Source organism: Aedes aegypti, chromosome 3 (genome assembly GCF_002204515.2).
Source record: "Aedes aegypti strain LVP_AGWG chromosome 3, AaegL5.0 Primary Assembly, whole genome shotgun sequence".
Classification (NCBI taxonomy): domain Eukaryota; kingdom Metazoa; phylum Arthropoda; class Insecta; order Diptera; family Culicidae; genus Aedes; species Aedes aegypti.
This window is the reverse complement of record NC_035109.1, coordinates 290,712,456-290,729,665: the sequence shown is the minus strand read 5'-3', so window position 1 is coordinate 290,729,665 and position 17,210 is coordinate 290,712,456. Positions and strand designations below refer to the sequence as shown.

Sequence of the window (17,210 nt, the reverse complement as noted above, 5' to 3'; positions counted from 1 at the left end):
TCAATATCTCTGGAATAAACCTTTGAAAATTTTCTTGGAAGATTTTCTGTAGAGATCTTTGGAAGATCTCCAAGCTAATCCGGTTACAATATTAGAAATCTCTGGAGACATCACTAGGATGATTCCTGAAGGTTTTCTTCAAGGAATCTCATTCAACTGAATAGTTTCTGAAGGTTTATCTGGAGCTTATACAATTTTTCATCATAATTCACTACAAGCTGCATAAGGAAAATAGAGACTTTAGAGATGATATTGGTCAGACTTTAGAGACCTTTCATTAAATATAGAGACTATATAGAGATTTACATTAAAATAGAGAGCAAGTCTCTAAAAAGAGATTTGCTATCAGCTCTGTGTTAAGAACATCTACAAGAATTCAAGCTGCTATTCCTCCAGAGATTCCTCCACCTTATACTTAGAATTACTTCTGCAATTTGTCGATCAGGATGTCAACCTAAGAATTTTAATGCCTTTAAAAATTATTCCAGAAATTCACTTTAAGATTGGGAAGTATTCCATAAATTCTTTTAGAAATTTTACAATGAAGTTCTCAAAGAATTTATCCAGTGATGTATCCAGGAAATTTTAAATGTTATTTTTAAGAAAGTATTGATATTTCTGTAGTGATGAACACTTGAAAGGATATCTGAAAAAACTTCCTAACTTCTGTGCAAGTATTGATGGATTTCCCAGATAAAATGCTAAAATGATTATTGAAAAAAAATAATCAATCGAGTTCCTGGATAAGTTCCTGCAGAATTTTCTGGAAGAATTCCTTGAAAAATATCGAATGGAGTCGGTGAAAAAAATCGTGTAGGAATTATCGGAATAACTACTATAGTATTTGATGGTGTGAAACCATAATTGAAATTTAAAAGATTTTACATAAGAAATTACTTAAGAATTGTTTGGAAGAACTGCAAGCGTAATACCTTGACAAAATGTTCGAGGAACTCCTAGAAAAAGTCTTTAGGAACTTAATGAGGAATCCCTGGATGAGCTTATGCAGAAATTCTTTAAAGAGTTCTCAATAAAATTCCAGGAAACATCCCTGGAGGGATTCCTAGACTAAATATAACCCTTCAGGATGTACTTGGAAGAAATCCTGTAGGAATCTTTGGCGGATTCTGGAGAAATTGGTTGAAGAATGGGTGTAAAAAACAATATCTGACGAAATTTTCAGAGCAATCCCTTGGAAATGACTGGAGGAAGTGTGTTAGTCTCTTTGAAGCAATTTAAGGAGAAATTCATTTAAACATCCTTTGAAAAATCTCGATAGGAATTTTTGGACGAGTCCCTGGAAATATCTCAAAAGCAATAGCTGCAAGAATTGCAGAAGCTTTTCCTTGAGGAATTTGAGAAGAAATTCATGGAGAACTATACCTGATTGCGTTAAAAAGAGATCAAGTCTATGAAAAGAGTCCTGCCATCCGCCCTGTGATTCCATACATATGGTGGGTAGTGTAGAAGGATCTGCGCCAGGAAGGGTAATCAGCAGGTCGGGTTGGAAGCTATGTGCGAGACGAGGTTTTTACGTATACAAGCAATCGTCGTCATCATCGTCACTGCACCACGAGGATTTAGAATCACATTACGACCGACGCGAGATCTAGTATAGAGTATTATGGTACATGTGGGTGGAAAGGGACCTATTACGAGAGAGGGAGCTCTCACGCTCTCAAACGGAGAGTAACTCGGATTTCTCTCACCAGAGTCGAAAAGGGAATCACGCAAAAAACAGCATCAGGCCAAGAGAACGTGAACGTGACAGACGGCCAAGAACTCCAAAGTCTGGTTTGAAACTGGGGGGCAAGACGCATTATGGGAATGCATGTACATATGGAAGTGGAAGGGGTGGATGAACGATTGCACAAACTGCAATCTTCGAAGAAAGCATGAGAAAAGAAAGGTGCATTCATTATCATCGGCATTGTTTAGCTGTTCAAGGGAATGATCAGGTAGGTTTTATGATTCAGAGGAATAATAAAACCTTGCATAAGCTCTTCTCCGCACTATGCTCGCTCTCACAACGCCATTTCCTCCCTACAGAAAATATGGTATGAATCCTGTCAAACTTTGCTTTTCCTGCACTACTATTCTACTTGTGTAGAGGGGCCTTGAAGTGGTAATTATCCAGAAGAAAGGAACCCCCTTAGGACAACTGCTACAATAGCACATATTGAACAACCCCCCAATGAACTAGAAAGAAATAACCGTAGAACTACTTACCCTCGAGCCATTTCCAAACTCTTGATGAGTTTCTTAATCTTCCAAATCTCCACATTGCGATCGGCGGATGTTTCCTCGAACGACATCTTGCTGCTTCTGTAGGTTCTGCTTCCGGAACTGTTTCACTACTTCCCTCTCCTTTCTGGCGACGGGCTTTTTCACGGATTCGATATCCCTCTGTTCACACGACTGCTGACCTCTTTCTACAGCGAACCACACGATGGGGATCCGCGACGAAAATCGAGAACGAAACAATTAGGGAACACACGGTTATTAAACTGAGTACACTGAAAACCCACTGCTCTGATCCGCCAAAGGACCAGTAGTTCTTCGTTCAGTCCCCTACTCGCACGGATTTCCGATTACTAATTGGTTAAAACCGAAAAAAATCGGAATTCGTGGCAAAAATGGCGTTCAGGCTGCAGAGATAGAGAGCCACAGCACAGCACACCAAACACCAGCACGGCACGACACCACTCTCCACTCTGGCCGTTCGTTTCGTTTTCTTATTTTGTTACACCTCTCGTCGTGTGCGCGCGGGGGAACTCTGCTGAACTACGCGAGCCAATAAAACTGGCCTGGCTGGCTGGTATATTATGGCCAACATCGAGAGCACTATCGCACTCATTCAGTATGGGGTGTCTCGTCGTCAGCGCGCGCGAAGGGCTGCCAAAAACGCGCGGAATGACCCCCCTGCCATTTAGTTTGTTAGTATTACAATATTGATCAATTATAAAAATCACAATTTATAAAAATAACCAATTCAAATAAATTTGACAACAACCGTTCACAGGCTTTAGTTATGCTCACTGCTCATATCACCCTATCAGTATAAACTCGATCTAAAAATATCATTCATTTATTTATGAACTTATTGAGAAACCACACATTTTCACAGTAATGCAAAAATCCGAAGATTCTCAATGTTTTCGGCATAATTTTTCTACTTTTCCTCAACGTGATAAAACCGCCCCACCTTCCCCTACTTTCGTATAAATCGTTTAGGCCTGAGTGAAAGGAAAACAACTTAAACTCTCACCGCATATCGAATACTTAACGGATTTCAGTACACTTTTTTGTCAGTATACCACATATCTAGTTTCTAAAAGTGGCCAAAGGAACTCGGGTATGTTCTTGTCGCCGGAGTTATTCCAGTGGGTAACGGGGTTAGGTCGGATGAAAAGGATGCTGTTCTTTTGTGCTCCTGTAGGTAGCCAAATTTCAAATCACAGATAGCTTCCGGAATCGGCTATAACATGGACACTATATCAAAGATATTCAAGAAAAATGCATCGGTTCGAACCTTTTGAGATACGACTGAATTGGATAATCATGTTCCCTGCACTGCCCATGTTCGCAAGGATGACGTAAGCTCTATTGACAGTTTCAGCATTATCATTACATTATTCAGCCAGCGTATGATTGCAAATACTATGATTAATTATCGAAAAGGTGTTTGTTTTAGCCTAGGACGTTTTAGCCAGACCCATGGCACGGGACGGCTTTTAGCGTAGTCAACATCTCCATGTGTTCCAGGGTGTCTACTCATTTACAGAAATAAAATTCCCTGATACACCCAATTCTGTTTTTGCACGGATTTTTTTTACACGGTCGTGCAAAAAAAGTTTCCATACATTTTTTTACACCAAAACCTTATTTTTGCATGAAACGTCGAGAAATGGTGTTACTTTTTTCCCGGTTTTTGAAATTTTGAACTGAAAACTATTTTTGCACGGTAGGGTGCCGGTACCAATGGTTGTAATGTACCAGTAGATTGGACTATGGAATAAAACGTACATTTTTCGATAAAAACGACATGTGCTATTTTTGGTGGATAGATCGCCTCTAGTTTAGTCGATTTGCCAAATTTCAGCTTTTTGTCTTATCAAAAAGTCATATAAATAATTAAGTTTACGTAAAAAATTGGCTCCCTTGCACCAATAGTAGCCGTCGTGTTCCAGTAGTGGATCAACGGTTGGAAGCAGTTTTTAAAATGGATGTATAAAAATGAAGAAAAGTCCCAGAGATGATCTTAATGGTTCATTCGAAAGATATTAGTTGCTGTTCCGAGGGAAAAATGTTAAACCCATGTAAAAATTTACTATTTTGTTTAAAATTCCTTGTATCATTCCCGAACGTCTACTACTGGAGCAATAGCGCAACTACTGGAACAAGTGTACCAATAGTGGCTCAAGCGATTTTATGTTAAAAAAATAGTTTTATCACTCTTTTTATATTTTTCCCATATAGTAGAGGTTGAAATCTTTCTGTTAACGTCAAAAGATCTCAGTTAGGGCTTTTCGTTATTTTGTTATGATTTTTTATAGCTTAGGTAGTCCACTAATGGCACTGGCACCCTACGCATCCCCCGTGCAAAAACAGAATCGGGTGTATTTCCAGGTTTTTTTTCCAGATTTTGAAAAATAATTCCAGGTTTAAGAAATGCTCTAAAATACATAAATGACGAATGATTAAATTTTGGTGACTAAAAATTTATTTTCAATTACAGGTAGTTTAGCTTCGAAACACTTAAATATTTTAAAAATATTGTTCATTTGTTTGTTCTAAATGTGTAAACATGATAAGAAAAAATAGATAAAAATAATGTTTTTATTTAATTTTCACCAATAACAAAGAATGTTTATGAAATGATTTGAAAGTATATATCACCAACAACAACAGATATGAAAAAATATTCTATTTGATCTTGAAGAAAAAATAACCTTTTCATTATAATGGGATTCAGATTTATCGATAACCAGCGACGTACCCAGAATATTTCTCTGGAGGGCGTTTTTTTTTTTTTTCCTTGTTGATATCTTCGGGAATACTGTAAATTTCTTGCACTTATCACTCCAAATATCTCTTCAAAAGTTTGTTTTATGAATTTTACGAACTTTCTCATTAAAACTAGACTCCTGCATCTATCACGGCTGGTTTTCTTAATACAAATCATGGTTTTAGTTCGAAAGATTATCCTATTGGTTGGGTCTGTATTATGGCGTAGAAATTACTTCGAAGATTCAATCAGGAATCCCTTCAAGGATCGTTTTAGACATTTTGCAAGGATGTCCTAAGGTCTTCGGAAAATTATCCATTGAGTCCATTCATTGATTGCTCTAAATAATAATAATAATAATTATTATTATTATTAATTCATTGATTACTCCTAATTTTTTTGATAGAAGAAATCCCATCCTCTGCTCGCATGATAAAGAACAACCGCGATGCATCATTTATTTTGTCATGATCACTAGATTTCCATCCTTGAGCACTATACGATAAACAGTCTCTCAAAAAATGCTGTATGTTATGATAGTTACAGAGAGCGATACGTGAGAGATTCTCTCAATTTTCTCAGGATTCAATCCCTGTTCCAGGAAAACATCTAGAAAATTTTTCAGATTCGTTTGCATCAATTTTTGAAAAATCCGTTTGGAATTTCTAAAGAAAATCCTAGAGTAATCTCTGATTAAACTTATGTGAGTTTTAAGTATGCCTTGATAATTGAATGTCCAACAAAGCTTTTTGCGAAAATTTGGATAAAATCCCTGAAGAAATTTATCAATAAATGATCGGAGAAAAACTGTAATAATTGCTGTAGTATTAAGGTTCCACACCAGACCTCAAATGAAGTTTTGAAGAGTCCATGGAGAATGAGAAATAGTATTTGAAAAATTATTAATGAAGTGTTTGAACTGCAGCAATAATATTTTGATGAAATGCTGCAGAATTTTTTAGGAGAACATAATGGTAAATCTCAAGTGGAATTTATCGAAGATTTTTTTTATTTCATCGAATAATGAATTCCGGAGAGTTATTGTGGAGGATTTTTCTAAATAATCTTTATAGAAATTTCTGGATCAAATGAAAAATAAAAGGCATAGGAATTATTGTAAATTCTTGGATGATATTTTTCAAAAACTCTGAAATAAACCTTTGTGGAAGAACTTCTGTAGGACCTATCCTAGAGAACACTTGGAGAAATTGGCGAAGAATCAGTGGAAAAACATCTGGAGGAAATCCTGAGATTTTTTTCCTCAGAATAATCTTTATGAAATTTACTGGAGGTAGCGTTGGAGTGCTCTAGGATTTTCTGGACCAAATTCTGAAGAAACTCCTCTAAGCAGCCATTGATGAATTGCTGGTGGCATCTTTGGTGGAGTTCCTGAAAGTATTCCAGAAGGAATCTCTGCAGAAATAGTCACATAATAGTCTCTGAATGTTTTTCTGGCCTCTAGAACGTTGCACTAGAATGAACAATGAAATAGATTAACCCTCTTTTTCCCACGACTTTGATCGACTATCACCCTATTTTTTTTTTTTTTTTTGAATACAACAATGTTTTAAGTGCTCTAATTTTGTTCAAATCAGTTTTTTTATATTTGAATAGTAATTTGATTGTTTATGAATAATTTTACTGTTGAAACAGTAAGTCAAATTTTGGAATAATCTGAGGAGTATTGAATGCTATTCTAATACATAATATTCATCTGATTCGTCGAAAACTAATGGAGCTCTGTAGCTACCATGGGGGTTAAGACAAAAAAGTGACTTTGGAGACCATTTTTATTGAAATGTTTTTCTTTTAACCTTAACCAAAAGTAGAATTTGTTTAGAGACATGCATTGAAATAGTGATCAAGGCTCTTGAAAGAGACCTACTTATCTGATTATGTAATATTCGTACCTTTTGTAGTTTTTACTCTTTTCCTACAAAATTTATTATTGCATATGCTCATGAAAGACACCCAACTAAAACTGGGAAATGTCCTTGCCTTTACCAACTTGGCAATCTTAAGTCCTGCTTCCTTTTTTAGATAAGTTTATATTTAGATATTTTTATTTAAATATAGATCACTAAAAATTAAAATACTGAACATCTCAAGTAGCATTTTATTTTTTTTTCTTTGAAAGTATTTTGTGTTACAAAAAGGATATATTCTACCATGCATAACTGTTTCGCAATAATTTCCCTGAGTGTAATCGGAATTCCCTGAGAATTCCAGGTTTTTTTCCAGGTTGAATAAAATTCCCTGATAATTCCAGGTTTTCCAGGTTTTTCCAGGTAGTAGACACCCTGTGTTTACTCATTTTCGGGTGATTTAAATCGAGAGTGCAATCAGAATGCGAAGTTTTGTTTAATGTTTATGATCCATAATCGAGCAAGTGTCGTAATCAAATCACTGATTGCTTGCTTGGAGGCTTGCAGGATGCCTTTTAATGTTAGCTCTTCTTCCAAAACCATCGAAATGTTGAATGTGCTTCAACTTTTCGGCACATTATTAGCTGATTTAACAATATCAAAAATGTATAGTCAAACCATAGCAAACAATTAAACAAAACAATGGTCTTTATTTTCACAGTTCTTACAACTGACAGTGGGCGATATTCACTTATCGCCCGGGACATCCTGGCTACGAAGAACAATGTGTATCAATATATGGTTGTCATGGGCCTGGTTTTAGCTATAATCTAGGTATCGCGTCTCCGCAGTTGAAAGTCGGAATCATAGACACGCGAAAATCGATTTTTCTTTAAATCTAACGTCGGGCTTAGTGCGCTGGACAGCGAATCTGGTATACTACACAGCGCCCCTTGCCCGACGTAGCTCCGACGCATGGGTTTGGAGCAGTCTTCGAAAAATCCCTTTCAAAGAGCTGCTGAGATTTAAAATCACCAGAGCAAGATTTGTTTTGTTCAAATCCAGGCATGCAATGAATCATGCCACGTGTATAGGAGGATTGAATCACAGGATTCAATCCTTGATCAATTGTTTGATGGTAAAATAAATCGAGTCAGCATTATCAGTTCACTCCTGGAAGCCCTAAGGACTTCAACTTGATAGCTCTCGTTAATTTATGTGAATCGTTTAAAATCCCTCGAGTGATCTGTAAACTTTTCAAAATTTCTGCAGATTTATTGAAACTGCTCTGAACCTCTGTAGACTTTTGTCAGCATTGTTCATGATGTTATTAGATGTTCTTACACTAACTAAAATTTATTTGATACATGAATGAATGATGAATAAATGATTTAATCATTCGTTGTATTTAATGTACATTTCGTTTATCCGAATGTGTACTGCACTTACAACTACATACTCAGCAGATGACTAGTTTTGTTTGTTTTGACTAGTGTTTTTGATTTCCTGGGGTTACCTAACAAACAAAAGTGGATAGTAAATTAGCACGTTTCAGCACTATGAAGTAGATTTATGGGTCATTCCGGCAACACTGATTGTCACAAATATGCCCACGATACGAACGATCAGATTCTCAATGAGCCTATGCATGCTATAAAACGTTTGACTTTTACTGTGCGCGCTGTTTTCAAGTTGCCCGTGAGAGAGAGCGAGACAGCACCAACACACGGCGCACAGTAAAAGTCAAAAGAACAAAAGAATTTATGGCACGTACAGAGGCTCATATTGTAGTGTCTGGTCTGGTGTCACTCGCTCACGGTAAATTTATTACGATAACACGCTAAAACCTTCTCACACATCCATGATGTGTACCAATTTTTGCGAAAAATGTATGAAATTCAGTGACGAACCATATGGTATCCATACGCAACATTAAGGTACATTATATTTAATACTTTGTCGTTGAAGTCAATAACAGAGCACGATTTAATGTGACACCCTCTAAGCGTGACAGGATTCTCCTGGTTCAAACAGATTCTCTCTGTGTCTCCTTATCTCCCAGTAGATTTCATCGGAACGATGAGGACATAGCTTGTACGAACTCTCTCTCCTTTGGGTACTGTTTCACCAACATTTGCTTAAGAAAACAGACAGCGTATAGAACTGTGTTGATAGTTAGGCGCTACATAAACCAAACATACCGTCACTGGTTCCTTTACTTATAGCCGAATAACATGCAACGGAGGATCATCGATAACGTCTAATCACCACACTTTTCTAATAATCTGTATCTTTTACATGTGATCAATCAAGGCTCAACATTTAGCAATCCCTAAGAAAAATTAACATCAGTGCACCAGATTCCGCTCCTTTGAGGGAAGTGTTCAAACAAGGTACCGTGGGGCAAGTGGGTAATGGATTTCGCATAGTTGGGATTCTTTAAATTCTAGAGACCTTAAATTAAAACAAATGAGGTCGTGTATATTTTTTAGCTTGACTTTAACAAATATAAGCGGTATACTGAAATTGATTTTTGTGTAAAATCGAAGAAAAAAGTACAGAAAAAGTTTTTGAAAAATGTCTCCTTACTTTTCATTTGCACCACAGGTGGAGCAAGTGAAAAGTTTATCGTTTAGATCAATAAATTCAAAAACTAACAGTTACATTCACGATTTGTATTACCTTTAATATTTGTTAAGGCGTCCCAATGAAGAATAACATAAGTAACATGTAAACAAAGAAAATTTTATACTTGTTACTTGAATTTTCTTCTGTTCAGTCATGTTTGTTAAAATGATTCGACAACATTATAACTGCAACATTTCCAATGTTAGTTCTTACATCATGGGGCAGCAATTGCATTTCTGCTCTGTAGAATTTCCATCGCTCATTATTTGTTTTTAAGAAAATCGGATATGACGTCGGATAACTCTTCAAGAGAAATCAAACGAAATCCTTCAATAAAGTATTTAGAAAAAAATTTATATGGATACACCTATACCCCATTTTTTATGTTTTGAACTAACTTTACATAGACATTCCACAAAATTTTCGTGCGTTCCCTTATATTTGAACTTTTCAATCAACATCTTCCTTTTTATTTGGCTGTACGAAGTAAACAATGGTAGTATTTGGCAACCTTTGTTCAGAGAAGTTCCATGATTTGGCCATAATAATAGCATTTAACGCTTTGAGAATAGTGTTTCTTGAATTATCAGCACGTTCTATAGTTCTATGATAATTGCGAACCTTTTATACTTATAGCCACCTAAAGAGAAAACACAAATTCAATCTTCAATGAGAACTTTTCACTTGCCCCACGTGATAAGAAAATTGACAGTGTTTCAATTTAGTTATTTTTAGGTCTATGTCAAATTAATTCTAAAACTTTTTTTATTGCAGTTTAAAACTGTCAAAGGGGACAACTTAAAAGTGGTACAGAAAATTATTTTCCGCAACTTTTTTCTACTGAAAATATTGTAATTGTAATTGTAATTGTAATTGCTCAATCCACACCCTGGCAGACAATTATCCGCCCATCTAGACACGGGCTGGGTGAGGACCTACCAAGCCTCCCCCGTTAACATGTCCTATACCGTTTAGCACACCGGGATCTTCCACAAGCAGGCGCCGGAATTAAAGCGGTCCCACAAGCTTCAGATACATTAAATAGATATAGTCCCTCTGGCACTAAACCGAATAGCGGCCTTCATATCATCACTAGCACTGCCTATCCCGCACGCCAAACAAAATGCCGGAAGTAGCGTGCCGTGTAGAACATCCGATGTTCTACACAGCACATCACCTCCGACACCATGCTCAACGTACAGCAAAGACATCGCCAATAAAATGCGGAATGCGTCATTCGATTCAGTGCCAGAGGGACTATAAATGTAACGAAGAGGAAATGAAAAGATAGTAGAGATGGTTTGGTTGTTGGATTGCTGAAACGAGAAGAAATAAAGTCATTACGTTAAAACGTGGTTTTTATAGTTGAATAAATGTATCGATAGTTTCTCATCTGTTTCTTTTCCGTGTCGTAGTTGCGTCGATTCTATCCACCTCGAGTTTTGTCGTCTCCGCTCGAGCAATGAGGACCGCGATGAAATGAAAATATAAAAATATGACCATTAGTGTTTATCTATTATTTAATGTGGTTCTCATTTGCTTTTAAATACCTAAGTAACATGTGAACTCTGCCTCTATCAGAAAATTCCAATGAATTATATTTTATTCTCCTGCACTTTCCCTAACACAAAGTATTCCTATTTAGTAAGACATTTACAAGTGCAAAAGCGCAAATAAAAGTGTGGGACCTCATCGAATCATGTTGATGCCCTCAGAGCACTCATTCTTCGATTTGCGAAAAATGAGTCCGCTGAAAACACCGACCCGACTCGACGCAATCGCGCACCTCTACCAACGCCTCCGCACATGTAAAAACTTCTGCGATAAACCTGTGGTGTGAAAGAAATGCGCAATATTATTTTAATTTCAATCCTAACTGCATGACCCGTAGGCTCTATGCGTATGATTGTTCATTATTTTAGCTAAATATACCAGTTATTTCTGTACATCAGAAGAAAAGAAAAACGATTAAGAATATCTTGCAGCGTAAAGTTTAAGTGATCAAATATTAATCCTTTCTTCGAACCTAATTTCATTATACATTGGGTTAAATTTTATCAATTTATACATGTGTATTCGAAGAAAACAAATCACGAGCATTTATTACCTCGCAACACATTCCTAAGTGATCAGATATTTATCATTTTCTACAGCCTAATTTAATAATACCTAACCTACATTGGGTTGTAACAAAAATTTGATCTTGGGATGTTGATTTGCCTCCTAATCATTGTTTCGACAATAGTCACATGCTTACTATCCCTTATGGCAGTGTTGTTGATTCTATTGTCTATCGCTCATCAGTTTCGCGCTACCCGGCAGGGACTTGGTCCTATGTACCCAATACTCTGCTGTGTCTTAACTTCACGCAATACATTATGTAGATGTGTGATACAGTTTGCGGAATATTATGATTTATCACTTCATCCAGATGAAAAATTCTGTTATGGTACCATATTCACATATCAGATAACTCCCACCTGGAACGATGTAATACATCGGAGACATGTAGATTCAGATGTATGTAGACGATCTATGCCTAGTTCGGCTCTGATCGACAGGCAATCAGTGTATTCAGTTTTTCAACTAGCTTGAAGCGATGAACGTATCAAGACAAGCTCTCCACTATATCTGCTAGCAATCACCGGTCGTCGATAGACATTTCGGTTCTTTTCTGCTAAAGAAAGACCCGATTGTATGCCAAAGACTATGGCTCATGCTTTTCAATACAGCTGGAAAAACAAGAACTACACCCAGCACCAAATAGTACGTAACTATGAGGCGGACCGGAAGGTTTGATGAGCAATCCCCACCAACTTTTTTCTACTGAAAATATTAAAATAATATTGCACGCCACCAACTTGTTACGGAGTGATAGTTGACAGGTTAACAATATTTCGCTCTGTTATGCAATAATGGCTAAAAAATCTCAGAAATCTCTTACCTATCGTAATGTTCTCAATGGCCTCAAAAATTTACGCATGAGTTTAAAACGTTAATTCACATAATCAGTAAAATATATCAATTATTTTCACTTACCCCATTTACCCACTTGCCCCGCGGTAGCTTATGTATTATAAAATAACTATTGTATCGAACAATACTATATTTATGTCACAATGTAGCTCCAAATAGGTAATAGGTAATCAGCTGCAAAATGAAAATAATCTGAAAAACTTTAATAAGAAATTACTTAATTGCATTTGTTATTGCATCCAAATGTTCCTACTTCCGCTCACGAAAAACAGATTTCGTGACGAACTGATAAAAAAAAAGAATTATTTCGAATTTTGTTACTTATCATGATATTTTTTTTATAATCAAACCATAGCTACTACTGCAATAAAGAAAGCTGTAGACTAAAATCGACATTTCTTTAAAATTTTGTTAAATTTTTTGCATGAGCGGTTATTGGAACACACAATAATACCTAGTGATCCAATAACCGCTCAAGAGGTTTTTTTCTCAAGTAAGTTCTTGGGTTCTCCAGTGATTCTTCCATTGATTTGCACAGGATTTCCTCCAAGATTTTAATTAAATGCATCTAATGAATAGGAACAGATATTTCTTAAGAGGTGCGTACAATTGTCGTATCAAATTTCTTCAAGATTTGAACCCACAAAAAATTTCCTAAGATTTTTTAGGAATTCTCACTGAACACTACTAAAGAACCTATGTACAAATGAGAGATTCTCTCCTCTCTCGTTCTCTTTCCATTAGGCCGGAACAAATTTGAAATTTTACTTTTGTCTCCCCCCCCCTTCAAAATTTTCAAAAAGTCAGAAGGGGAAAATAAATAAATTATCTTAATTTCAGTGTTGAGTTTCATTATTTTCCGTGTTTTTGCTAGTTTTGTTTTTCGTCTTTACTGTATTACATGAGATAACATGTGTTATTGGATTACAAGTCCTCAATTTGTTTGTTTTACTGTAGTGTGGCCTATGAAAATAGATTTTTTTATGATTTACATGGATTTTTCTTCTTCTTGGCATTACTTCCCCACTGGAACAGAGCCTGCTTCTCAGCTTAGTGTTCTTATGGAGCATTTCCACAGTTATTAACTAAGAGCTTTCAGTGCCAAAGTTGCCATTTTCACATGCGTATATCATGTGGCAGGTACGATGACCTTTAACGCCCAGGGAAGTCAAGGAAATTTCCATAACGAAAAGACCGGGAATATTACATACATGTTGGACCAAATTGAAATAATCTAAATATGATTTCAAGTTGCATATCAGTGCAACATTTTCGCAGTCTTCTTAAAATTGTTAATAGCTAGAGTACAATTTGAAAGCCGTTTTATGAAAAATGTTATGCGATGTTAAAAATAAAAAAAATGTCGTGTTTATTATTCATACATTTTGATTTGACGGATATATGAATTGAAAAATGATGACTTTTCCTGAATTTCCATTTTATTATTTTTTGTCCCCCCCCTTGACACATTTTGGTGGAAGGTGACAAAAGAAGATTTTAAGATTTGTTCCGGCCTTATAACAGTGGAATACTAAAGCTTTTGGGAAGTTTTTCACTATAGATCGAAAGTCAATTTTCTTGACTAGCGTTTCATACAAAAAACGCAACAGAAGAGGTTAATGTGACTCAGTTATTGATTGAAGAGAAAGTAAACAAAGAGAGCCTCTCAATGTTATATAGGTCCTTTTGTAACGTTGCGCGAGAATTATTCCAGAAATTCTTTGAAAGAAATCTCAGGGTAGGCCTCAAACAATGTATCCAGGATTATCTCTAGGGAATTGTCAAGGATTTTTTCCAGAAATTTTTAAAAAAATTCATGAAAAAATCTGTTAAATATTTCTGAAGAAAATGCTAAACTCTGATGAACTGTCCGTAGAAACTCCTAATAAACTCATAAACCTTTAAAAATTTCTTGGAGGATTTTCTGGACAAAAAAATAATAAAAAAAAAAACACTGCGGAACACTTTTTTGTACAAAAATACTTCTATTTACATAATTCATGGTTGCTGAATCTATTGCCGCTTTCGAAAATATAAAAGCACGTCTAATTTTTGAGATATTGGCTGTAAAATGTAGAATTCGAAGATTTCCGCCAACTTGCATACAAGTTTACCAGCTTGTATGGCAATTTATTCTCTTAATTTGCTACAGAATTCAATCTTCAAGTGCTAAACAATACTTATCAACAAAATTCTTAATACTTTTGTTTTAAAAAAAATATTTTTTGATGGTTTAGAAAAGTTTTGTGTTTTAACATATAAAATAAACAAAGAAATTTGTATGGAGATTGTAAACATGTTGAAAAAATAGATTTTATCTCAATTTAATCTAGCAATTCAATCCAAATTGTATCAAGAATGTAGATTTGAGTACCTTGTGCCTTTTAATTCTGCCCTAATTGCTACCCCCTTTCGACTACCACTTGTAGCCTTCTTCAGTGTCAGTGGGTGGATACGAGTAACTTTGAGACACGCAAAAATGTAATTTCTGTTATGCTGTGTAATCAATCGAATCAATGAATCATGCAGGGTTATAAATATTACTCGATACACATTCGATTAACCCAAAACTCAATTAACTGTTTCAATATTAAATCAAATTTCTTCAGGTTAGATAAATGGATAAATGACTTTATATGAGAGATTTTCTATTTTGAAGAAAAAAAAAACATTTTAGCATTTATAAAGTTCATTTAGGGATTATTTCCCATGAAATCTCTCCAAGAATTTTTCTAAGAAATTTCTAAAATAAAATGTTTTGGATATCTCAAAATCAAACCCGGATTTTTTCAAAAAAAAATTCACAAACAATAACAGGAATTTTTTCATACATTATTTCTGATATTTTTTTTACAAAGCCCATACTGCCGTGAATCGCAATTCAGTCCCATCTGCATTTTCGTCAAAATTGAGTTGAGTTCTGTTTTCAACATATCTTCCAATGCTCTTTCAGCTGCCCTAATGAGATAATCTTTGTTCGGAAAAAGTAGGAAAAAAGAGCAAGTCAAAATGTCCCATAATGAAAAGTAACCGCATATCAGTCTCACCACTGATTTCCGCACCGTGTAACAAATGAACCGCGTTTTGATCATTCTTGTATTTTTCTCAGAAAGATATCGTAACAAATGAACCGCGTTTTGATCATTCTTGTATTTTTCTCAGAAAGATATCGTAATAAAGAGCAAATTGGGAAAGTTTCATCAAGATTTGAACATGTTCCAATCATCTGGATTTTTTTTTTTGAATATTCGTATGGAAAACGAGATTGGAAACATCACACCCCATTTTCTCAATGCCTACTTTTTACAGATGGGACTGACGCGATTCACGGCAGCATAGTCCTCCAGGATTTTATCCGGTGATTCTGGCATCGACTTTTCTAGAACAACCTACAAGACTCCCGTTTAAAACATGTTGGAATATTCAACCAGAAACTTCTCCAGATGTTTCCCAAGGATTTCTAAGGATATTCTGCAAAATAGTCCATTAGAATTTCTTCAAGATTTTAACTAGAAACTTCTTTGAAGATACTTTCAGGAATCACTCCTGAGATTGCTCCTAAGATTTCATTCAATATTCTAGGAGATTTCTCAAGGATGTCTCCAAAAAAGAAAATCAAGCGTTCTTCCTGGAGTTCTCCATGTATTTCTCTAAGTAAATGTGAATGACATTTTCCAAAAAGCTGAGAAATAGTTGAAAATAAAATTTTGATGTATTCCTAAAGCAAATCCTCGGAGGAAATGCTGGAGAAATTAATAGAAAAAATCGAGCGAAACTCAATAATGAAACACAGGTCGAATTTAAGGTGTTATTTTAAATGTTCTCAAGATGAAACAGTTTTGAATCCAACTTCAAAGTTTGCACTGAAGCATCTAACAACAGTGCACTTTTTATTTAGGCTTTGTGCATTAGTAGAAAGCTCAAAACAAGAAGATCAGGAACGTTTGCTTACTATTTATCAAGCTTGGTGCCTTTGAAAACGTCAGTAGGGAACAAGTGGGCCATTGTGACGGCCATTTTTGGATTCCGAGATGTTTCTCCTTAATAGATAAAACGGAAAAAAAACTCCACGAGGAATTTCTGGAGCAATTCTTTGGAACAAACGTAGATTAAATAGCGTTGAAATTCTATGTTTGATGCCTAAGCGGTGGTGAAGAAACCGCTTATTAGAGTAACAACTGGAGAATTCGGTTGAAAAGTTAGTGAAAAAATATTTGGAGGAAGTCCTAGGATAGTTTTGGAAAATTGTTCAAAGTAATCCCTGAGAAGGGCCTTCTTTAGCCGAGTGATTAGAGTCCGCGGCTACAAAGCAAAGCCATGCTGAAGGTGTCTGGGTTCGAATCCCGGTCGGTCCAGGATCTTTTCGTAATGGACTTCCCTGGGCATAGAGTATAGTCGTACCTGTTCCACGATATACGAATGCGAAAATGGCAACTTTGGCAAAGAAAACTCTCAGTTAATAACTGTGGAAGTGCTTATAAGAACACTAAGCTGAGAAAGCAGGCTCTGTCCCAGTGATGACGTTAATGCAAAGAAGAAGAATCCCTGAGAACATTACTGGAGGTAGCAATGTTGAAGTGCTTAAGTATTTCCTGAAGCCAATTTTGGAGAAATTCCTTTAAGCATCCTTTGAAAAATTACTGTAAGAATTGATAGAGGAATTCCTTGATGAACCCTGTTCCTAGTAGTATTTTAGATAAAATCCCTGGAGAAACCACTAGGATAATTCTTGA

General features: G+C 35.8%; 1 protein-coding gene across 4 annotated transcripts in view; it reads right to left on the bottom strand.

Annotated features, from left to right (window-relative positions):
• LOC5575273 (eukaryotic peptide chain release factor subunit 1) overlaps nucleotides 1-17,210 on the bottom strand; it is a 61,846-nt gene that overhangs the window by 42,904 nt on the left and 1,732 nt on the right. For 3 of the 4 annotated variants that reach the window (XR_002501950.1, XM_021852196.1, XM_001661829.2), the window contains exon 2: nucleotides 2,230-2,432. Coding sequence is in view for 3 of the 4 variants with exons in the window: in XM_021852196.1 (XP_021707888.1) it covers nucleotides 2,230-2,315 (86 nt within the window). In the remaining variant the exon portion in view is untranslated. Of the gene's footprint in view, nucleotides 1-2,229; nucleotides 2,433-2,528; nucleotides 2,724-17,210 lie in introns of those variants that run through there. The other variant, XM_021852197.1, reaches the window with a different exon arrangement.